The 20478-nt window shown below is 33.4% G+C and overlaps 1 protein-coding gene across 1 annotated transcript in view; it reads right to left on the reverse strand.

Moving 5' to 3' along the window:
- Positions 1 to 1366: 1366 nt before the first annotated feature.
- Aebp2 (AE binding protein 2) overlaps positions 1367 to 20478 on the reverse strand; it is an 81012-nt gene continuing 61900 nt past the window's right edge. The window contains exons 6-9 of the mRNA XM_027955994.2: positions 9694 to 9761; positions 7385 to 7498; positions 4063 to 4089; positions 1367 to 3513 (exon numbers count right to left, since the gene is read on the reverse strand). Of these exons, the coding sequence (XP_027811795.1) occupies positions 3468 to 3513; positions 4063 to 4089; positions 7385 to 7498; positions 9694 to 9761 (255 nt within the window). The 3' untranslated portion in view covers positions 1367 to 3467. The remainder of the gene's footprint in view (positions 3514 to 4062; positions 4090 to 7384; positions 7499 to 9693; positions 9762 to 20478) is intronic.

Raw genomic sequence — 20478 nt, forward strand, 5'->3', positions numbered from 1 at the left:
ACAAAGCCATGAGTGATATCACACAAACTTGATTCAGAAAATACATCAGGGTAGGTTAAGAATTTACAACTTTTTAAACAATCAAGAGTCAGTACATTTCATTCCAACATTTTAAGGCAATTTAAGTGTATAATAAACCATTAGAAATGACAAAAAGACTCTTTATTTAAAAAAAAAAAGGAAAACTTGCAAATGTTATTTATACTAAAACCATAATGCTAGATTGCAAAAATGTCCTACACCAGGTCACAAGATTCTTTAAATATTTAAGAAAAAATTATACATATAAGCAGGAAATTTGTCTAATGAAAATTTTTTATCCTTTAATAAAGTATTTTCCGTAATTTTAGAATAGAAATATATTTTTAATTAAAAACCCTGAGACAACTTCTCTCAAAAAATTTTTTCATGTCAAATTATAAATCCTTTTTAATAAGTAGACTATATCTAAGTATCTCATTATGAGCCTGCCTGTTATACAGACAAATATATCCTTTTTTTTAGAACCTACAGTTTAAAAAATTGTTTGCCTTTCAATCACTTAATGCAGAAAGCTGTGATTAGACTCCTCCACTGAGTAGTTAAAATACTTCAACCATATTTTCCCATTTTTATATTTTACTCAAAATATATAACATTTTGTCAACTGTGTTTTAAGAATTCAAAGAGCAAACAACAGAACATATTTTAAACAACTTAACTATGGCAAATTCTATCAAGGAGTATTTACATTTTGAAAACTTTTATTTGTATGTGAAAGGGAAAGTTTTATACCCAAAGATTTACTGACATGATTTATCAAAACTTTCAATGAGTAAGACTAATCTGAAACTATTCCCTGGGGATTAATTACTATCTATCTTAATTTCTGGGGGACCTGGAAAGAACAGGAATGGGTTAAGCGGGCTGGGTAGAGTGGTAGAGTGCTTGCCTAGCACATGCAAGGCCTTGGGTTTGATTCCCAGCCCTGCAAAGAAAAAAAGTAATGTGTGGCGACTTAAGGGAAAATTTATATATAAAAAAGTTTATTAGAAAAATAAACAACTTTAAATTATACAATATTTTCTACTTCAAGAGTCTTTGAAATAAAGCAGATATGCCTATAGATTAAACATAATCTGATTTACAAAATCTCATTTAATCCTATTTTATAAAACAAAATATAAAAATACAAATGGTGAAATAATGGATTATTGTTAACTATTAAGAAACCCAACATAAAAGTTCCCATAACACCATTTGTGCATGTACCTAATATGGCAATATTTACTTTAAACTATATTAAAAAGCTTTCACTAAAATTTAATATACTAGTTCATTATCAAAAATCAACATTATCATATTAAAATGCAAGTTCTGTTGTCTATTTAAAAAAAAAAAAAAAAAGACATATCAACTAGAAAGTAATTAGCAAACTTTTTCTTAAAGGACCAGACAGTACGTATTACAGGCTGGTAGGTCCTATTGATTTCAATATTCAACTCTACCACTACAGGAAGAAAGTATTTACAAACAACATGTAAATAAATGTCACGTCTGTAGATTGTAATTTGCCCTAACTAAACTGCACATGGATTTTGAGTGAGACTGATTATTTCAGGAATCATATTATAAATACAATTTAGATGACTAAACATTAATAAATATATGTTACAGATTAAAATTTTCACTTATTTTCCAGTCACAATTGAATGTGTGTGCATATATGTACACATACAAGTTACAAAACTCATTTTTAACTCCACGTTCTTTTTGGTGTGCTAATATTAGTGTCAGATAAGCAGCAAAAAATGAGAACACAGAAGCTAATCAATAACTAAGAAATTTGATTTTGATATCTATTTCTATACAATGAAGAAAACTAATTTATTACTGTGCCCCTAAAGAAAGTATTGAATGGATATTTTTAAATGTTATTTTTAAAATTTAATTGAATTGCTACAATTTGAAGCTAAATGTGATTTGCTTTGTTTTATTAGAAAAAATACTCAAGCAAGGTCTACAATCATCGGTCAATTAAGAATGACTTACAAGAACATGAGGCAATAAAATAAAAATACAAGTACAAACTATATATCTGAAACATTTCTATTTGGCAATTTTTTAACAAATCAAATTTTTAAAAGAACAAAAAAGATTGCAGATTACTTCGCAGATACAGAATAAAGCAATTGATGAAGTGCTTAAGCAAAGGAAAACAAAAAAAAAATAGAAAACACACTGCTTTTTTCCTTTTAAAAATAAAAATCACATTTGCTACAGATCATATGGATAATACCCTTATTAAACAACCTTTCCAGAATGTCTTCTAGTAGCAGTGCTTTTATTTGCACTTCATTTAATTTTATATGACTCATTTCATGTATATAACTCTTTATCCCACTGTTAACGAATAAAGTCTCCCATAATTTTTACTATTTTTTATTTTTAAAGCAAACGAGAAATGATTTATGCATCATGGAACCTTTCCCATTTTGGAACCAAAGGTTTAATCTATATTTTTGTCTATTCTTTCTTTAAAAAATTTTTGTAAAAACTGCTGGTTTTTATATCACTGTAGTAAAGTGAAAACTCCTCAATCAGGAGTATTTTTTGCAGTTTGACTGCATATAACCACATACTTTACAATATGTCCTTCCTACAGTAAGGAAATTGATTTCACGGTCACTGTCAGAAATGAGTGCCATAATTCTATTATGGGTATAGGTCCTCCCTCAAAGACTTTCTGGAAGGATGTTCAATGTGTTTTGTTCTTATAGATATTAACAGTAGTACATAGTCCCTTAAGTCTGCAAAAGACATTTATTGTTAAAGAAGGTGCTTTATTAACAATTCCTCTGGCAGCACTAGTGAATTACAATATCCTTCAATATTATTTCTACCATAATATATACATTTTTAACTTTCATGCCTCTAGAAAAACATCTACAGTACATTTCATAATATAAAAATATATTACAAATCTGCTGAATTATTTACAAGCAATGTTCTATTATCTCTATGCAACATTTGTTTGATACAATACTAACAAGTTACACATATTTCCATTTCTGTAAGTTAAAAAAAATTCCATATGGCTTCTTGCTAACCAAGCAAGAAAGTGATTTTATTTTCCTTTTCAAAACCAACTTTGGTGCATAAAGGATTCAGTTTGAAGATACTCTTAAAAAAAATACAATTTTTCTTATATTAAGAAAGAACAACTCAAAAACCAAATGCTTTCCTCAGAAAAAAAAATTAGAGTCATATAGGTTAAATGAAAATATGAAGATTATATTCAAATTTGAAATAGAGGTTTTTCAAAAACCGTTAACAGATTAGTTATATAGGTAAATATTAACATACTGTACTCCATGAGAAAACCCTAGTCCTGAAAAGGGAGTCACCAGACATACTGCAACACTCTTTAACAGTAATTTTCAGCCCTAATTCGAAAGACGAATTTTTAGTTGATTGCAAATGTCGGTTCACTGTTTGCTTAAATACAAATTGAACACTTTTCTTATCAGAGTTCTGCAAAAGAACACAAATGGCAACCAATCACATCTATTTATCATAATTGAAAGATTAATTATCTCTTGATTATTTTCACTCTAAATATTTCCTAATATGACTTCAAATCAATAGACACTGTCAAGACAAATATCCTTACAGTGTTTTTGGTATTTGTAAGGGCACATGTTGTAATTGTTTTTCTTTCCAATAAAACTATTGTAATCACTAGAGGGAAGAAAAAAAAAGCTTAAAGCAGCAAGCATGCAAAGCCTTTAAGAAGCTGTTCCACTACGTTGCCAGAAGAGTGTTTGCTCAGTCTCCCACAGTACCATTCCATGAAAATGTGGATATACAGTAATATATTAATATATTCCACAGAAGAGTCTACTTCATTCACAGAATGTTTACACTAAGCATAAATATTATTCTAAATACTGAATTAAAAAAAAAAAAAAAAGAGGAAGGGGGTTGACTCTAATGTGCAACTTTTCCTAAACCCATTGTCAGTGACTAAGACTGCAGGTGTCCCCGCTTGTTTGCTTTTTTATGTATTTATTTATTTTTTACCTCTTCAACCTCTTCTGCGGCATTGTTCTAGAAAAAGAGAAAAAGGAATTTTCTTTTATTCAAATGAAATAAATACACTGAGTAGTTCAAAAGAGAGACATTAAAAATATCTGTAATATACAGGCATTTCTACAAATATAGATCATCATTAAAAGCTATTTCTACACTTGTCTTTCTACATATTTGTCAAGCACTATGTGTATTTAGAGATATAAATAAATAACAAATACTATACAGTCAGGGGGAAAAAAGTTAATTCCCCATGGTGGTACACATCTATATTTTCAGCTACACAGGAAGCTGAAGCAAGAGTATCATTTGAGCCCAAGAGTTCTGAGGCCAGCCTGGGCAATATAGCAAAACTCATCTTAAAAAAAAAAAAAAATGAGCAATTTATTTCTAAAACATCTGCATATGATGGAAACAAATTTAGTTACATAAGACAGCTTTTTAGTAAATCTTTTTCATATATCCTGCTAAAAAGAATTCTAAGTTTAACACATGGGCTTTATTCAACTACTACTTCTTTAAAACTGATGTTCAAAAATCCCAAATAAATTTTCTTTCTGGATCCATTTTGAAGTTACATATATTTCTGGAAGACTTATCATACTTTCATTCTGACAGATTTATGATAATTGTTTTTCCCTTTTACTTAATTTCACAATTAATTTCATTGGTATTCCTAGTCAAAATCTAGAAATTTAGGTAATAATGCCATACCAGGGTAATGATGAAGCTTCTTTAACAGAAGAACAAAAATTTGTTCAAAATTAAATCCTGGATTTTCTGGGGTACAGTTAGGAAACATTAAATCCACAGAAGCATCTAATACATCTTAAGAGCATTCTCATTTCCAAATCACACACCATGAGAACATCAATTACTGCTCCTAAGAACTTTTGAATATCAATTCTAAGCTTGTATGATATCTTGTTAAGTCACTTTCAATAAAGTATTTAAATCGCCTACCACATAACACAAGAACAAAAAAACAAGCTGATTGATGTGAAAGGAAGAAGGGAAAGGGAGAATTACAATACAGGTTGTAATCACAGATTAATATCAATTACAACCCAATACTACACAAATAAATTCTAAACTAGGTGCTAGTAAATAAAGAATACTCCATTATTTTCTTTATACATGGGCAAATTGTTAACTTTTCCATATTCTAGTAGTAGATTTCTCCATACTGTCGACAATGAATTTCCCTTTCCTTCAGAATCTACCACATCATACACAGAACAAATTTCACTACACTCGGCACCCTTGCCAAAGGATAATTTTTTTTTTAATTTTTGTTATTAGAAAAAACTCAAATTCAATGTTACCACATGGCAAGTCATATGGAATCCTGATATAGTGAATAACTTTCCAAAAAGTTGAGTCATGGAATTAACAGAACCTTTGAAATGTTCGATTACTATAAAATTAGCTAACATCATGATAGTTAAAAATCTACATTTGAGAATTATCAATTATTATGTTATCTTATTCATGTCAAGCCTAATCCTATGCAAAATACATATTCAATTAAAATTTCATTAAAAAACACATAAAGTTCTTTCATTGAGTGCCTTTAAAAAATTACTTTAAAGCATTTTTACCACCTTTTCAATCACCCTAGCATATGTCATTTGGATAGACACAATAAGGAGTTCAACCAAATACTATCTATGTAACCTTCAGCATTTGAACTATTTAAACTCTTAACTGTTTTCCAATCTGTAAAATAGTACCACCTAATTCAAAGAGTTACTGTGAAGAAGAAGTATATGTATGTAAAGCATCTAGCAAAGTGACTTAGCACATAGCAATGTTGGTCTCTTCTCCCCTTACCCATACCTTCATTAGCACAACACACTAAAGCAAAGTTCAAGTCAGAAAAATGATTAAAAATGTGAACACTGAGACACCTCTTAAGAAAAACAATAATATTTAAACTGTTCTTCTGAAGTTTGAGGAAAGTTTTTTAAAAAAACCACACACAGTCAACTGGGCATCATGTTCCAGCTTGGGAAGCTGAGGCAGGGGGATCTCAGTTCAAGGCCAAGGCCAGTCTTAGCAATTTAGTGAGACCCTAAGCAACTCAGACCCTGTTTCAAGCTTAAACCTTAAAAAGGGGGGGGGGGGGGTTGGACGGGACCACCAATTTAGGCCCCCAACCAACCAAAAAAACAAATCAGATATATAAATGATTACGTATTTAAGCAAAAGGCACTTAATTGCAAATATTTGTATATTGTAATCTAATCTACTTAAACAGGCATATAAACTTTACGAGAATATTGTCTTTCTGGATTTTATAATTCATAACTTATTATGAAGTCATTTCTACATAAAAAAGTACCAGAAGACAGTAGCAATGGTGCACACATTTAAACTCAGTAACTTGGGAGGCTGAGACAGGAGGATTGCAAGTTGAAGACAAGCCTCAACCACTTGGCGAGGACCTGTCTCAAAATGCTGGGGAGAGAGGGTGGTGCCTGAAGCTAGGGATAAAACTCAGTGGTAAAGCACCCCCAGGTTCAAGTCTCAGTATCCACCCCTCACACACACACATACCTGGGGATGAGGGAAAAACACAAGAAAGGTACACTTAGTACTGAAATTCAGCACAAGGCCTGGAGGTGTGGTGCATGCCTATAATCTCAACGACTTGGAGGAGCTGAGGCAGGAAGATCACAAGTTGAAGTCCCGTCTTGTAAACTTAGCAACATGCCATCTCAATGATAAAAATTTAAAAAGTGTTGCGGTGTAACAGCTCAATGGTAGGGCACCCTTATGTGAAATCCCATTTTTTAAAAAAAAACTGCATATATTAGCTACCCCTAGATCCAAAAAATCCAAAATATTTTGAAATCTGAAATCTTTAGTACCAACATGATTCTGAAAAATTTTGGGCTTTGAAACATATCAATTTTAGATTTTCAGATTAGATATACCCAGCTGATATTACCTATACAAATATTCCAAAATTGAAAAAGCAAAACACAAACTCTGACATGTCAAACACTTATGTTTCTAAGTATTCTGTATAAAAGATGTTCAATCTATAGTTAAAAATAAATTCTACCAGGCATGGTGGTCCAATTCAGGAGGCTGAGGCAGGAGAATCACCACCTCAGCAATTTAATGAGGTCCTAAACAACTTAGTAAGACCCTATCACAAAATAAAAAAAGCTGGAGATGTGGCTCAGTAGTTAAGCACCCTGAGGTTAAATGCCTATTATCAAAAAATTTTTTTAAAAGTCTAAAATTAAACAAAACTTAAGATTACAATCCAAAAAATAAAGCCTGAAATAAAAAAATAAATTACCTGTATATGTTTGGGTCCAAAAGCAAGGCAGTATCTTTGGGTAACTTTGATAAATGAACTACTTTTGTTTTTAATTGATGTCGTTCACTTTCATTCACCCATACATCTGGCAGACTGTAAATTAAAAAAAAAAAAAAAAGTCAACAATAAAAAATGCAGTAACTTCAGATTTATCTTTCAGATGCCTTCACATTCTCCAGCCTTTCCTACAAGTCTAATAGGGCCATCTACATTAACAAATTTCCCAAAGCTCAGCCATCAACATGGTAGCACGATATGGAATTTCAGATTAATTAAAAAAAAAAGGTGAGGTGGGGGAGTACCATTAAATTTTAAAAATGAATTTAGGGATGAACAAGGAATTTTTGGTGGTAAAGTGATAACACACTGCCTGGCTTTTAACTCACTACATAAAATTCATTCTTGAGTTTGGTGCTAGGGGAATGTGGCATCTCCTTAAGGAAAATCCCAAAAAACCTAATTCCACTTAAAAGGAAGGGAAAATGTATATAAGTGACCAAAATCTGATTTCAAAGAATTTAATCCTTAAAAAAAATTTTTTAAGAAAGCATTTTGATATTTGGATTACTTCTTTTCCATTTTGGGAGAGATAAAGGACACCAGCCATCAATTTGCTAAAGATAAGAAGAGTTTTATAATTACAGTAATTTATAATTACTGTAATTTAAAAAACACAAAATGTAAAAGGGAATGATAACAGCCAGTATTGAGAATTGAGATGTAGCTCAGAAGTAGAGCACAAATAAGGCTCTAGATTTGATGCCCAGCAATGAGAAAAACAGAGCCAGTATTGATAATAAGCCAGAGAAATAAGCTCATTAATATAGTACAGGGATTACAAACTGTTTTCAGAGGGGGTAATTCCTATTTTTTTTAAAAAAAAAATCTTAACATTATGCATGATTTATAATAAATAAGAGATTTTCATATCTTTTGAGAAGCTAAAAATTAAAGTCAACATTTAGCAAAAAGGAATTAATTAAATAAATACCATGTCCACAAAACCAATACAGGGTGTGGATGTGTGTGTGTAGGGCAATAGAGCAGGGAGAGAACTGTGAAAAATGTTTTCCACATACTAAAGAAGTATGATAATCACAGAATTCAAAAGTTAAAACAAACTTGTGAATTAAATTTAAACTGTAAATTTCAAAATCTATTTAAACACTTTTTATTCATATAATACTCATATTAACATCTCCTAAGAAGTGAGTTAAAAAACATTGCAGAAAAAAATAACAAGGGCAAATATTAGCCATATACTGCTAATTACTGAAGTAGGCATATACAATAAAATTCTCTTCGTTTAAATTTATACTATTCTGGATGCTCATCAGGCTTTGTCCAACATTTTATGATACACCTTCATTAACTTTTTGTAACAAAATTTTAATACAAAGATAAATGGAAATTTATAAATTTAGGAACATATAGATAAGGAATACTCTAGATGGATAATAAAACTCAAAGAAAAATGTAATCATTGTTAGAAAAAATGGACAATAGTTTTTCTTTTCTTTATCTTGTACCAGGGGATTGAACCAGGGCCACTTAACCACTGAGCCACATCCCCAGCCCATTTTATTTTTTATTTTGAGATGGGGTCTTGCTAAGTTGCTCAGGGCCTCACTAAGTTGTCAAAGCTGGCTTTGAACTTATGATCCTCCTACCTCTACTTCTTGAGCCGCTGGGATTACAGGTGTGTGCCACTGTGCCCTGCAACAGTAGTTTTTCTATAAAATATTATGTGCTGAAAGACATTTAGAAATTTTCTATAAAAAAAAAATCATTGAAACAAAAGCATGGCTCAGGATGATTCCATACTGCTTGGAAGTTATTAAAATTCCTAATAAATACTAAAAATGATTAAACTAATTTTACTGAAAACAATAAAAAGCTAAGGTTTTCAAGCTTATAACTTGAGCTATGCACTCATATACCTTTCAGATTCTCTCTTTAATCCTGATAACCTCAAAACACTATACCGTTTGGTTCCTCTAAATCTTTTTAATAAGCTGAGTAATTATTGTGCTTAAGACTTTAATAAAGCAGGGCATGGTGGCACACACCTATAATCCAGCAACTTGGGAGGCTGCAGCAGGAGGATCACAAATTCAAGACCAGCCTCAGCAACTTAGCAGGACCCTGTCTCAAAATAAAAAATAAGAGGGGCTGAGGATGCAGCCCAGTGGTTAAATTCCCCTGGGTTCAATCCTCAGTACCAAAAAAGATTTTAATAAAAGTGTAATATACGTCCATTAGTTACAAATAATATTTCAAATACTTACATGTCTTCAGGCATCCAATGAAGCAAAAGTTTTATCTTTCCAGAATCCTCTTTTCTCTTAGCTATTACCTAGTAATGATATAAAAAGAAATCATAAAATAAGTTGTAAAATATCATTCTCCTGTACTGTTAAAAAGCACTTTTGCCCCTATTTAAGAACTTTAAGCGTCCAAACCCTACACAAGATACTATCGCACTCAACCCTCTTTCCTGCAAGACTGAAACTTCTAAGACACAGAAATCTATCCTACAGATTCTTGTTTCATACTAAATATAGCAGTAGCAGTGTTTATTATAAATTGAATTAACTAAACTTTCAGAAATTCATCCTAAAGAAACAAGCTTGAATTTAGAAAAAGCTTAAGGATATTCATGTTACAATGAAAACCTTTGGACACTCTGGCCCTCAAAAGGGAGAACAAAAATCCAAACTTATAGACCTAGTAGTTACTAGTAGTTACTTTTTTTTTTTTTTAATCATTATCTCCACCCAAGTCACCATAACCAAAGTTCAGTTCTTCAATCTTCTAGACTTCTTCGGGTTCCCCAAACCATTCTCCACTCAGTTCCCAGAGTGCCTGGTCCAAAGCACAGATGAAATAGTAGTACCACTTCCCTGACTACAATTTTACAGAACTTCTCCTGAGCACTTTAAGACAAGGTAATCTTATTATGATGCCCAAATCATTCAGGATCTGGCTTGTCAAGTCTCATTTAGTTTTAGGTTTTCATTTTACATTTTTCTGCCTTGAACTTCAACCTCATGTTAAGACTCACTTCCCAAACTATGAGACATATAAAAGACACTTTCTGATTTCTGATCTCTAATTTTTCAGAATAATAAACTCTCTGTGCTTTGTACCAACAGCACTGCAATTTGCAGAAGAAATGGCTGTCACAGATCAGACCCTAGGCACCTGGCAGTGATGCACACCAAATCCCATTCTAGGGGATTGCTCATATGAAAACTAAGTTCACAGCTTTAGAAAACTTGCTAAAGACAGTCTCTGAAAACATAAGCATGTGCTATAGAATTACAGTAAAAAGAATGAAAATAAAAGTCTTAAAATCTCAAAGATCCACATATATGGGTATCTAATGGCTTTCAAATTGTCTGTAAGTTCTGGCTCCAATTCAAATATATAGAAACTGCAAACTACTAGATTATATATACGAATTATAAATATGGCTTAATGAAAAAATGTAACTAGAGGTCATCTAAATTCAGTTACAAATTGAGCTAAAATGTTGAAAGTATACATAATTTAGGGAGGAAGGGAAGATACTAGGGTCTGGTTATGCTGCCCAGATTTACATCAAACTCTCAATCCTCTTGCTTTGATCTCCCAAGTAGCTGGCATCACAAGACATGAAATACCACAACAGGCTTACGGTAAACACACACACACACACACACTTTTAGTAGTAGATGGACACAATATCTTTATTTTATTTATTTTTATGTGGTGCTATGGATCGAACCTAGTGCCTCACGCATGCAAGGCAAGCGCTCTACCACTGAGCTACAATCTTAGCCCCTTATGGTTCATTTTTTATTACAAACTTTAAGATAATGCTTAAATAAAATATTAACAAGACTAGGAAAACAGTTCAGTGGTACAGCACTTGCCTGGCATTCACAAGGCCCTGGGTTTTATCCCCAGAACCACAAATAAAATAAAAACAAATCAAAATGATTATAGCAGTTATAATTTCCACATTAGCAAAATAGTGCTTACTGTTTTAATTATCTCAATCTCAATTTTTTAACAAGTTTTGTTTCAACCAGCCACATTTATGTCATCCTGTGAACATACTAGAAATGAGTAAAAACAGGACTTCAAACAAAAATATAACATTTGCTCCATTATATAAAACCTGTAGTTAAATTTAAATAAACACCATAATTCTAGACTTGAAAATGAAATTAAAAAGCTCAAGAACAGACTTTGAGGTGCTAAAACAAAATGTTACCACCACAAGCCAGGCACAGCGGTGCAAACCTTTAATCCCAGCACCTTGGGAGGCTGAAATAGGAGAATTCCAAGATTGAGACCAGCCACAGCAATTTATCAAGACCCTGTCTCAAAACAAAAAATAAAAAGGACTGGGGATGTAGCTCAATGGTGGAGTGCACCTGAGTTCAATATACCCAGCACTAAATAAATAAACCACCACAATAAAATAAGATAAACAATGCAAGTCAACAAAGTACCATAAGCCCACAAACTATTAACTAGGATTCTGCTGACCTCTTCTGGAGAAGGCTCAAAGGAAAATTGTTTTAGTTATGGAAATAGGACACATTAGGCAAACTGCATACATACCATTCTTTTGCAACATGTTTCATTATTAGTATGGTTATTGCCTATAAAAGTTAATTTGATAACAAGGAAATTTAAAGCTGCCTTAAGTATGGAACTTTCTGACAACTAACAGAAGTGATTCTGCTTAACATATACTGCCACCATCAAAACCTTACTAGTATGGAGAGAACTTATGCACCTACCTCATTTCTTTTCTATTGTGTCCCAAGAAGACCCTGCCTCATTCGAAGTCTCTTCCTTCCACTTTCCTTCCCTAGCAAAAATTCTTCTTCAGATTACATTCCATCTTTTTGACTTTTCCTCAGCCAAGATACCTCTGCCTCCTTGCTGTCACTTAAGGATTCACATCACTCATTTCTCAGTTTTCAAACCATCACATACGCACATATCATGGCCTTAAATCCTCTCACATAGTTTTTACAGCCAGAAAAAAATTTTCATCTGCATAGACTTATATGGAACCCTTAAAATTTTATTTTCTTCCTAGATTCTTAATAGAAGAAAATAAAATTTTAGTTACTTCATTTTTTCCTGATTATGGCAGGGGGTATCTGTAGTCCTCCCATGGTGTAAGGATTTTGTCCAAAGGACTATTTTAATGAAAGCATATGAAAGTTAATGAGCTGGTGCTTCACCTTTTTTGGGGGAGAGGGGGGCAGGGTGTTACCGGGGATTGAACTCAGGGACACTATACCACTTAGCCACACCCCCAGTACTATATTGTGTTTTATACAGAGGCAGGGTCTGAGTTGCTGAGCACCTCACTTTTGCTGAGGTTGGCTTTGATCTCATGATCCTCCTGTCTCAGCCTCCCAAGCCACTGGGATAACAGGTGTGCACCACCAGGCCCGGCAGTACTTCACTTTTCAATCATAACTCTACTTATCATTATCAAAAACTTATTTGTAGATACTTGTTCATTATAAGACCACCATTTCATTAACTATTTGGAGAACCCCAAACCTCGGTCCTTACACTACTTTCTCTTTTCTATTTACACTGGGTTTTTAAGTAATAACATCCAATCTGACACTTGCAAATATCACTGATATGCTAAAAATTCCCCATCCTTGTTATCTGTAGTCATATCTCTCCTCTAAACTCTTACATCCATACTTACTTGTGGGACAGAGCTACATCACTACATGCCTTAAAGGCCTATCATGTCAGTCCAGATTAGAGTTCCTAAAACTGTCTCCTCTCTTAACTTGCTCATACCACAGCCAATGGCAACTCCAACACTTTAGCCAGCTACCCTGGCCAAAAAGTCGTGGAGTCATCCTTTCATCTCAAACTATTTATAATTCTTGTCAATACTAACATTAAAACATACTCAAAATGCAATTCTTCACCAAATATACAAAATCACAACAGATCTACACCAAAGCATATTATAATGAAAATGCCTAGCATACAGAATAAGGATAGAATCTTAAAAGCCGCAAGAGAGAGGAATCTGATCACATATAGAGGGAGACCAATTCGTATCTCAGCAGATTTTTTCAACACAGACCCTCAAAAGCCAGGAGATCATGGAACAACATACACCAAGCTCTGAAAGAGAATAGATGCCAACCAAGAATCTTATAGGCAGCAAAACTAAGCTTTATATTTGTAATGAAATAAAAATCTTCCATGAAAAACAAAAAAAATTAAAAGAATTTACAACTAGAAAGCCTGCACTACAGAACATCCTCAGCAAAATATTCCACAAGGAGGAAATGAAAAGCAGTGATAAAAATCAGCAGAGGGAGGGATTACACTAAAGGAAAAACAGAGGAGAAACCAAATCATATTAAATACAAAAAATAAACAAAAATGACTGGGAATACAAATCATGTCTCAACAATAACCCTGAATGATAATAGCCTAAACTTACCAATCAAAAGACATAGACTGGCAGACTGGATCAAAAAAAACCTACGCAACAATATGCTGCCTCCAAGAGACTCATCTTATAGAAAAAGACATCCACAGACTGAAGGTGAAGGGTTGGGAAAAATCATACCACTCACATGAACTGCGGAAGTAAGCATGGGTTTCCAGCCTCATATTAAATAAAGTAGTCTTGAAACTAAAGTTAATCAAAAGAGATAAAGAAGGACACTACATACTGCTCAAGGGAACCATACACCAACAAGACTTAATACAAATATACATGCCCCAAATAATAAAGCATCTATGTTCATCAAACAAACTTTACTCAAGTTCAAGAGTCATACAGACCACAACACAATAATTTTGGGTGACTTAACACACCTCTTTCACCACAGGATAGATCTTCCAACCAAAAGCTGAACAAAGAAACTATAGAACTTAATACAATCAATAACTTAGACTTCACTGACATATATAGAGTATTTCACCCTTCAAAATGAGAACACAGATACAAAATATTGAAATCTCTGGGATGCTATGAAGGCAGTTCTCAGAAGAAAAGGTTCATTGCATGAAGTTCACTCATTAAAAGAACAAAAAGTCAACAAATAAATGACTTAACATTACATCTTAAAGCCCTAGAAAAAGAAAAACAATTCTACACCAAAAGAAGTAGAAGACTGGAAATAATTAAAATCAGAGCTGAAATCAATGAAACTGAAACAGAAGAAATAAAATTGACAAGTCAAAAAGTTGGTTCTTTGAAAAAATAAGAGACAGTTCCTTAGCCATGTTAATGAGAGAAGGAGAGAGAAAACTCAAATTACTAAAATCCATGATAAAAAAGGAAATATCACAACAGACACTATAGAAACATAGAATATAATTAGAAATTATTTTGAAAACTTGTACTCCAATAAAATAGAAAATATTGAAGGCATCGACAAATTTCTAGAGTCATATGATTTGCCCAAACTGAATCAGGATGATATACACAATTTAAACAGATCAATTTCAAGTGATGAAATAGAAGAAGCTATCAGAAGCCTACCAACCAAGAAAAGCCCAGGACCAAATGGATACACAGCCAACTTCTGCAAGACCTTTAAAGATGAACTAATACCAATACTCTTCAATTTATTTCAGGAAATAGAAAAAAATGAAGCACTTCCAAACTCATTCTTTGAGGCCAATATCACCCTGATCCTAAAATCAGGCAAAGACACATCAAAGAAAAGAAAACTTCAGACAAATATCTCTAATGAACATAGATGCAAAAATTCTCAATAAAATTCTGGCAAATCAAATACAAAAACATATCAAAAAGATAGTACACCACGATCAAGTGGGGCTTATCCCAGGGATGCAAGGTTGGTTCAACATATGGAAATCAATAAATGTAATTCATCACATCAATAAACTTAAAGATAAGAACCGTATGATCAACTCAATAGATGCAGAAAAAGCATTTGACAAAATACTGCACCCCTTCATGTTCAAAACACTAGAAAAACTAGGTATAACAGGAACATATCTCAACATTGTAAAAGCTATCTATGCTAAGCCTCAGGCCAACATCATTCTAAACAGAGAAAAACTGAAAGCATTCCATCTTTAAAAAAAAAAAAAATGTAACACAGGGATGCCCTCTTTCACCACTTCTCTTTAATATAGTTCTTGAAACACTGGCCAGGACAATTAGAGAAATTATAGGAATACAGATAGGTAAAGAAGAACTCAATTAGCACTATTTGCTGATGATATATGATTCTATACCTAGAAAACCCAAAAAATTCCAGAAAACTTCTAGAACTAGTAAATGAAATCAAAGTGGCAGGAAATAAAATCAACACCATAAACCAAAGGTATTTCTGTATATCAGTAACAAATCCTCTGAAAGGGAAATGAGGATAACTACCCCATTTACAACAGCAACAAAAAATAAAATACTTGGGAATCAACAAAAGAGGTGAAAAACCTCTACAACAAAAACTACAGAATGCTAAAGAAAGAAACTGAAGAAGACCTTATAAGAGATCTACTTTGTACTTAGATAGGCAGAATTAATATTGTCAAAATGACCATACTACCAAAATACTATACAGATTTAATGCAATTCCAATCAAAATCCAAATGACACAGAAAAAGAAAAAGAAATCATGAAATTCATCTGGAAAAATAAGAGACTCAGAATCACTAAAACAATCTTTAACAAGAAGAGTGTAACAGGGAACCATCCCTACACCAGACCTTTAACTATACTACAGAGCAATAGTAACAAAAACAGCATGGTATTGGCACCAAAATAGACTTGTAGACCATTGGTACAGAACAGAGGAGACTAACACAGAGACTAATCCACATAATTACAGTTATTTTATATTTGACAAAGGCACCAAAAACATACATTGGAGAAAAATAGCCTCGTCAACAAATGGCGCTGGGTAAATTGGAAATCCATATGCAACAAAATGAAATTAAACCCCTCTCTCTCACCATGCACAAAACTCAACTCAAAGTGGATCAAGGACCTAGGAATTAAACCAGAGACACTGTGTCTATTAGAAGAAAAAGTAGGTCCAAATCTCCATCGTGTCAGAATAGCCCCCAACTTCCTTAATAAGACTCCTATAGCACAATTTTAATATCAAGAATCAATAAATGGGATGGATTCAAACTAAAAAACTTCTTCTCAGCAAAAGAAACAATCAGTGAGATGAACAGAGAGCCTACTAATTGGGAACAAATTCTTTCCACATGCACATCAGATAGAGCACTAATCTCTAGAATACATAAAGAACTCAAAAATCTTAACACCAATAAATAAATAAATAACCCAATCAATAAATGGGCCAAGGAACTGAACAGTCACTACTCAGAAGATGATCAACAAATATATGAAAAAATGTTGAACATCTCTAGCAATTAGAAAAGGGCAAATCATCAATCCCTAAAAAACAAATGCCAAATGTCTTCTTTGATATAAGGAGAGTAACTAAGAACAGAGTAGGGTCGAGGAGCATGAGAAGAAGATTAACATTAAACAGGGATGAGAGGTGGGAGGGAAAGGGAGAGAGAAGGGAAATTGCATGGAAATGGAAGGAGACCCTCAGAGTTATACAAAAGTACATACAAGAGGAAGTGAGGGGAAAGGGAAAAATAATACAAGGGGGACAAATGAATGTCAGTAGAGGGGGCAGAGAGAGAAGAGGGGAGGGGAGGGGAGGGGAGGGGGGATAGTAGAGGATAGGAAAGGCAGCAGAACACAACAGACACTAGTATGGCAATATGTAATTCAATGGATGTGTAACTGATGTGATTCTGCAATCTGTATATGGGGTAAAAATGGGAGCTCATAACCCACTTGAATCAAAGTGTGAAATATGATATATCAAGAACTATGTAATGTTTTGAACAACCAACAATAAAAAATTAAAAAAGAAAAGGGCAAATCAAAACTACTCTACGATTTCATCTCACTCCCGTCAGAACAACAATAAGTGTTGGCGAGGATGCAGGGGAAAAAGCATACTCATACACTGCTGGTGGGACTGCAAATGGTGCAGCCTATATGGAAAGCAGTAAGGAGAATCTTTGGAAAACTGGGAATGCAACCAACATTTGACCTAGCTATCCCACTCCTTGGTCTATACCCAAAGGACATAAAAATGGCATGCTACAAGGACACAGCCACATCGATGTTTATAGCAGCACAATTCACAGTAGCTAAACTGTGGAACCAACCTACCTGCCCTTCAGTAGATGAATGGATAAAGAAAATATGGTATATACACACAATGGAATATTATTCAGCATTAAAAGAGAATAAAATCATGGCATTTGCAGGTAAATGGATGGAGCTAGAGAATATAATGCTAAGTGAAATTAGCCAATGCCCCAAAACCAAATACTGAATGATTTCTCTGATTTAAGGATGGTAATTCATAATATGCTGGGGGGCAGGGGCATTAAATTAACTCTAAATAGGGCAAAGGGGAAAAGGGGAGGGAGGGAAAGGGAGAGCATAGGGTTAGAAAGACAGTGGAATGGGATGGTCATCATTAACCTAAGTATGAAGAAACAAAAGATGTGACTCTACTTTGTGTACACCAAAGATACGAAAAATTGTGCTCTATATGTGTAATACGAATTGTAATGCATTCTGTTGTCATATTTAACAAATTAGAATTTTTAAAAAAAGATGCAGTCCTTACCATTTCCACTGCAACCACACTGAACCAAGCCACTATCAGCCTCAACTGAAAGACTGGACTCTTTTCTTCCTACTCCTGACCTCCTACAATCTGTTCTCAACACCAAAAACAAAGCAAGCACATTATAGTCTGTGAGAGTCAAAACAATAGTATATTCTTTAGAGGAAAAGGTGGAGGAATTAACTGCAACACTGAGAGTGATGGGAATATTCTGTATCTTAACTGTAGTAGTTGTTTCATAGGTGAATGCAACTGTCAAAATTCACAGAATTGTAGACTTAATTGGGTGCCATTTACTTTATATAAATTATACCTCAATTAAAAAAATCAAGGAAGAAAGTCAGGTCATGCTACTCAAATTCCTTCAGTGGCTTCTCATCTCACATAGAGTAAGTCTACAAGGTTCTCCCACTTACCTGACTTAACTCCTGCTGTCTAGTTCTCTCCAGCTACACTGATCTTCCTCTTCTCTGCTTTTCAAACATTTTTCCACTCTAGTTAAAATGTCCTTTTTCTTTCAAGTTTTTACAATTTTACTAACTTCCTTTGTTTATCATGTCTCCTCCACTACAGTGTACCATATTTGTTTTCTCTGGTTTTTACCATTAGTACCTGACCTCACAGTAAGTCCTCAATATTTACATGAATGAACAAATTTGCCCTAATGCCACATTCAGCCTGGTGACCACATCTTTATTGACCTTTTGTTCGTTTGTTTGTTTGTTTGTTTAACGACAGACACACAGACAAATGGACTGACTTCGAGGTGGTATACTTCAATTCCTACGATTCAGAAGGCTGAGGCAGGAGGATCATAAGTTCAAAGCTAGCCTGGGCAAGTTAACTAGACCCTGTCTCCAAATAAAAAGACTGGGAATTATAGCTCAGTGGTAGAGCACCCATGGATTTGATACCCAGTACTGCAAAAAATTAAATGAAAAAAAAATAATAATAGAATAAATAAAGACTTCTGGGGCTGGGGAATAATATCTCAGTGGTAGAGCACTTGCCTAGCATACACAAGGCCTTACGTGAAATTCCTGCCAAACTTTGCAAATAAATTAAAAAAAACAATTTCAGACCTACCGCATTATAAACCTATGTTTACACGCTTCAAAAAAATGACTTCTATCATCACTACTGAGCAAGCCCCTGACCTTGGTACCACAGCAAAATTCCCAAAGTAGCCATTTTAACTCCTTCCAGTCTCCAAACATTATATTTTCCCCTTCAACTCTCTCATCCTTATTTAGATAACTATATTTCCTATGCTCTTTAAAAGAATGTAAATATCGTATACCTCTCTTCAAATCCAAACACACACACCTCACATCTTACAATTTCAAATAAAATTTCCCTTTCCTCTTTCTATATGCAATCTTTTACTTTCTTTCCTTTAATTACACATCTTCAATTCTTTACTCTCTCATACTCATATCTTTACCTAATTTCCAATATTCACAATTCCACCCCTAATTATTTAAAAAGCTCGCTTCGAGTATACTGATACTTAAATATTGCTCTATTTTTCTATGTTCCTTTTAATATCACATATTTTAGTCTAATACCAAAAGGGTTCTCACTATAGAATCCATGAATCAAGCTACGGATAGAGGTCCCTAAGCCCTATGTAACTATACTATGTACATACATATAACTACACTGTGTCATACTGGAAAAGGCACAGAACATGTTTAGTTCCTAGTTTTGTCATCTGAAAAATCTGAGTTAGGAACAGCAGTGCTGTATGATCAATTAAAAATATCTACAATTTAATTTTATATGATATATTTAATAATTTGTCTTAAATTGTATCAAGTTTGCCTCCATTTAGATTTATTTCATAAATACAATCCATTGTTGAGTTATTTTCTTGACCCATTCAATCTTAATAGAGCTTATAAAATTATATATCCTTGCATCTAGACTAATCTAGACTGAAATTATATCACATAAAAATAAAATATTATAAATTCGGGAGGAGGCAGAAGGACTTCAAGTTTGAGCCCAGCCTAGACACTTAGTAAGATCCTGTCTCAAATTTTTAAAATATTTTTAAAAGGCTGGAGAAGTAGCTTAGTGGTAGAGTATCTGCCAAGCATGCAAAATACTGTAGGTTCAATTCCTACTAAGACAAACACAAATACTGTAAGATCTTATTTCCAACTATCTTCAGAAAGTAGTTATAGTATTTTACCACTCAATCCTTATGATGAATATCCACAAATACACTACTAGAACATTTCCTTATTTTTAAAATGAGAATATCGGGGAGACCCAGTAGAGTAGACTGTTATAATGGTAGTACTGGAAGTTGTTTTCTAAAATGGATTGGAATGGGGAATATAACAGGTGACATATATTTAG

Source organism: Marmota flaviventris, chromosome 3 (assembly GCF_047511675.1).
Source record: "Marmota flaviventris isolate mMarFla1 chromosome 3, mMarFla1.hap1, whole genome shotgun sequence".
In the NCBI taxonomy this organism is placed as follows: domain Eukaryota; kingdom Metazoa; phylum Chordata; class Mammalia; order Rodentia; family Sciuridae; genus Marmota; species Marmota flaviventris.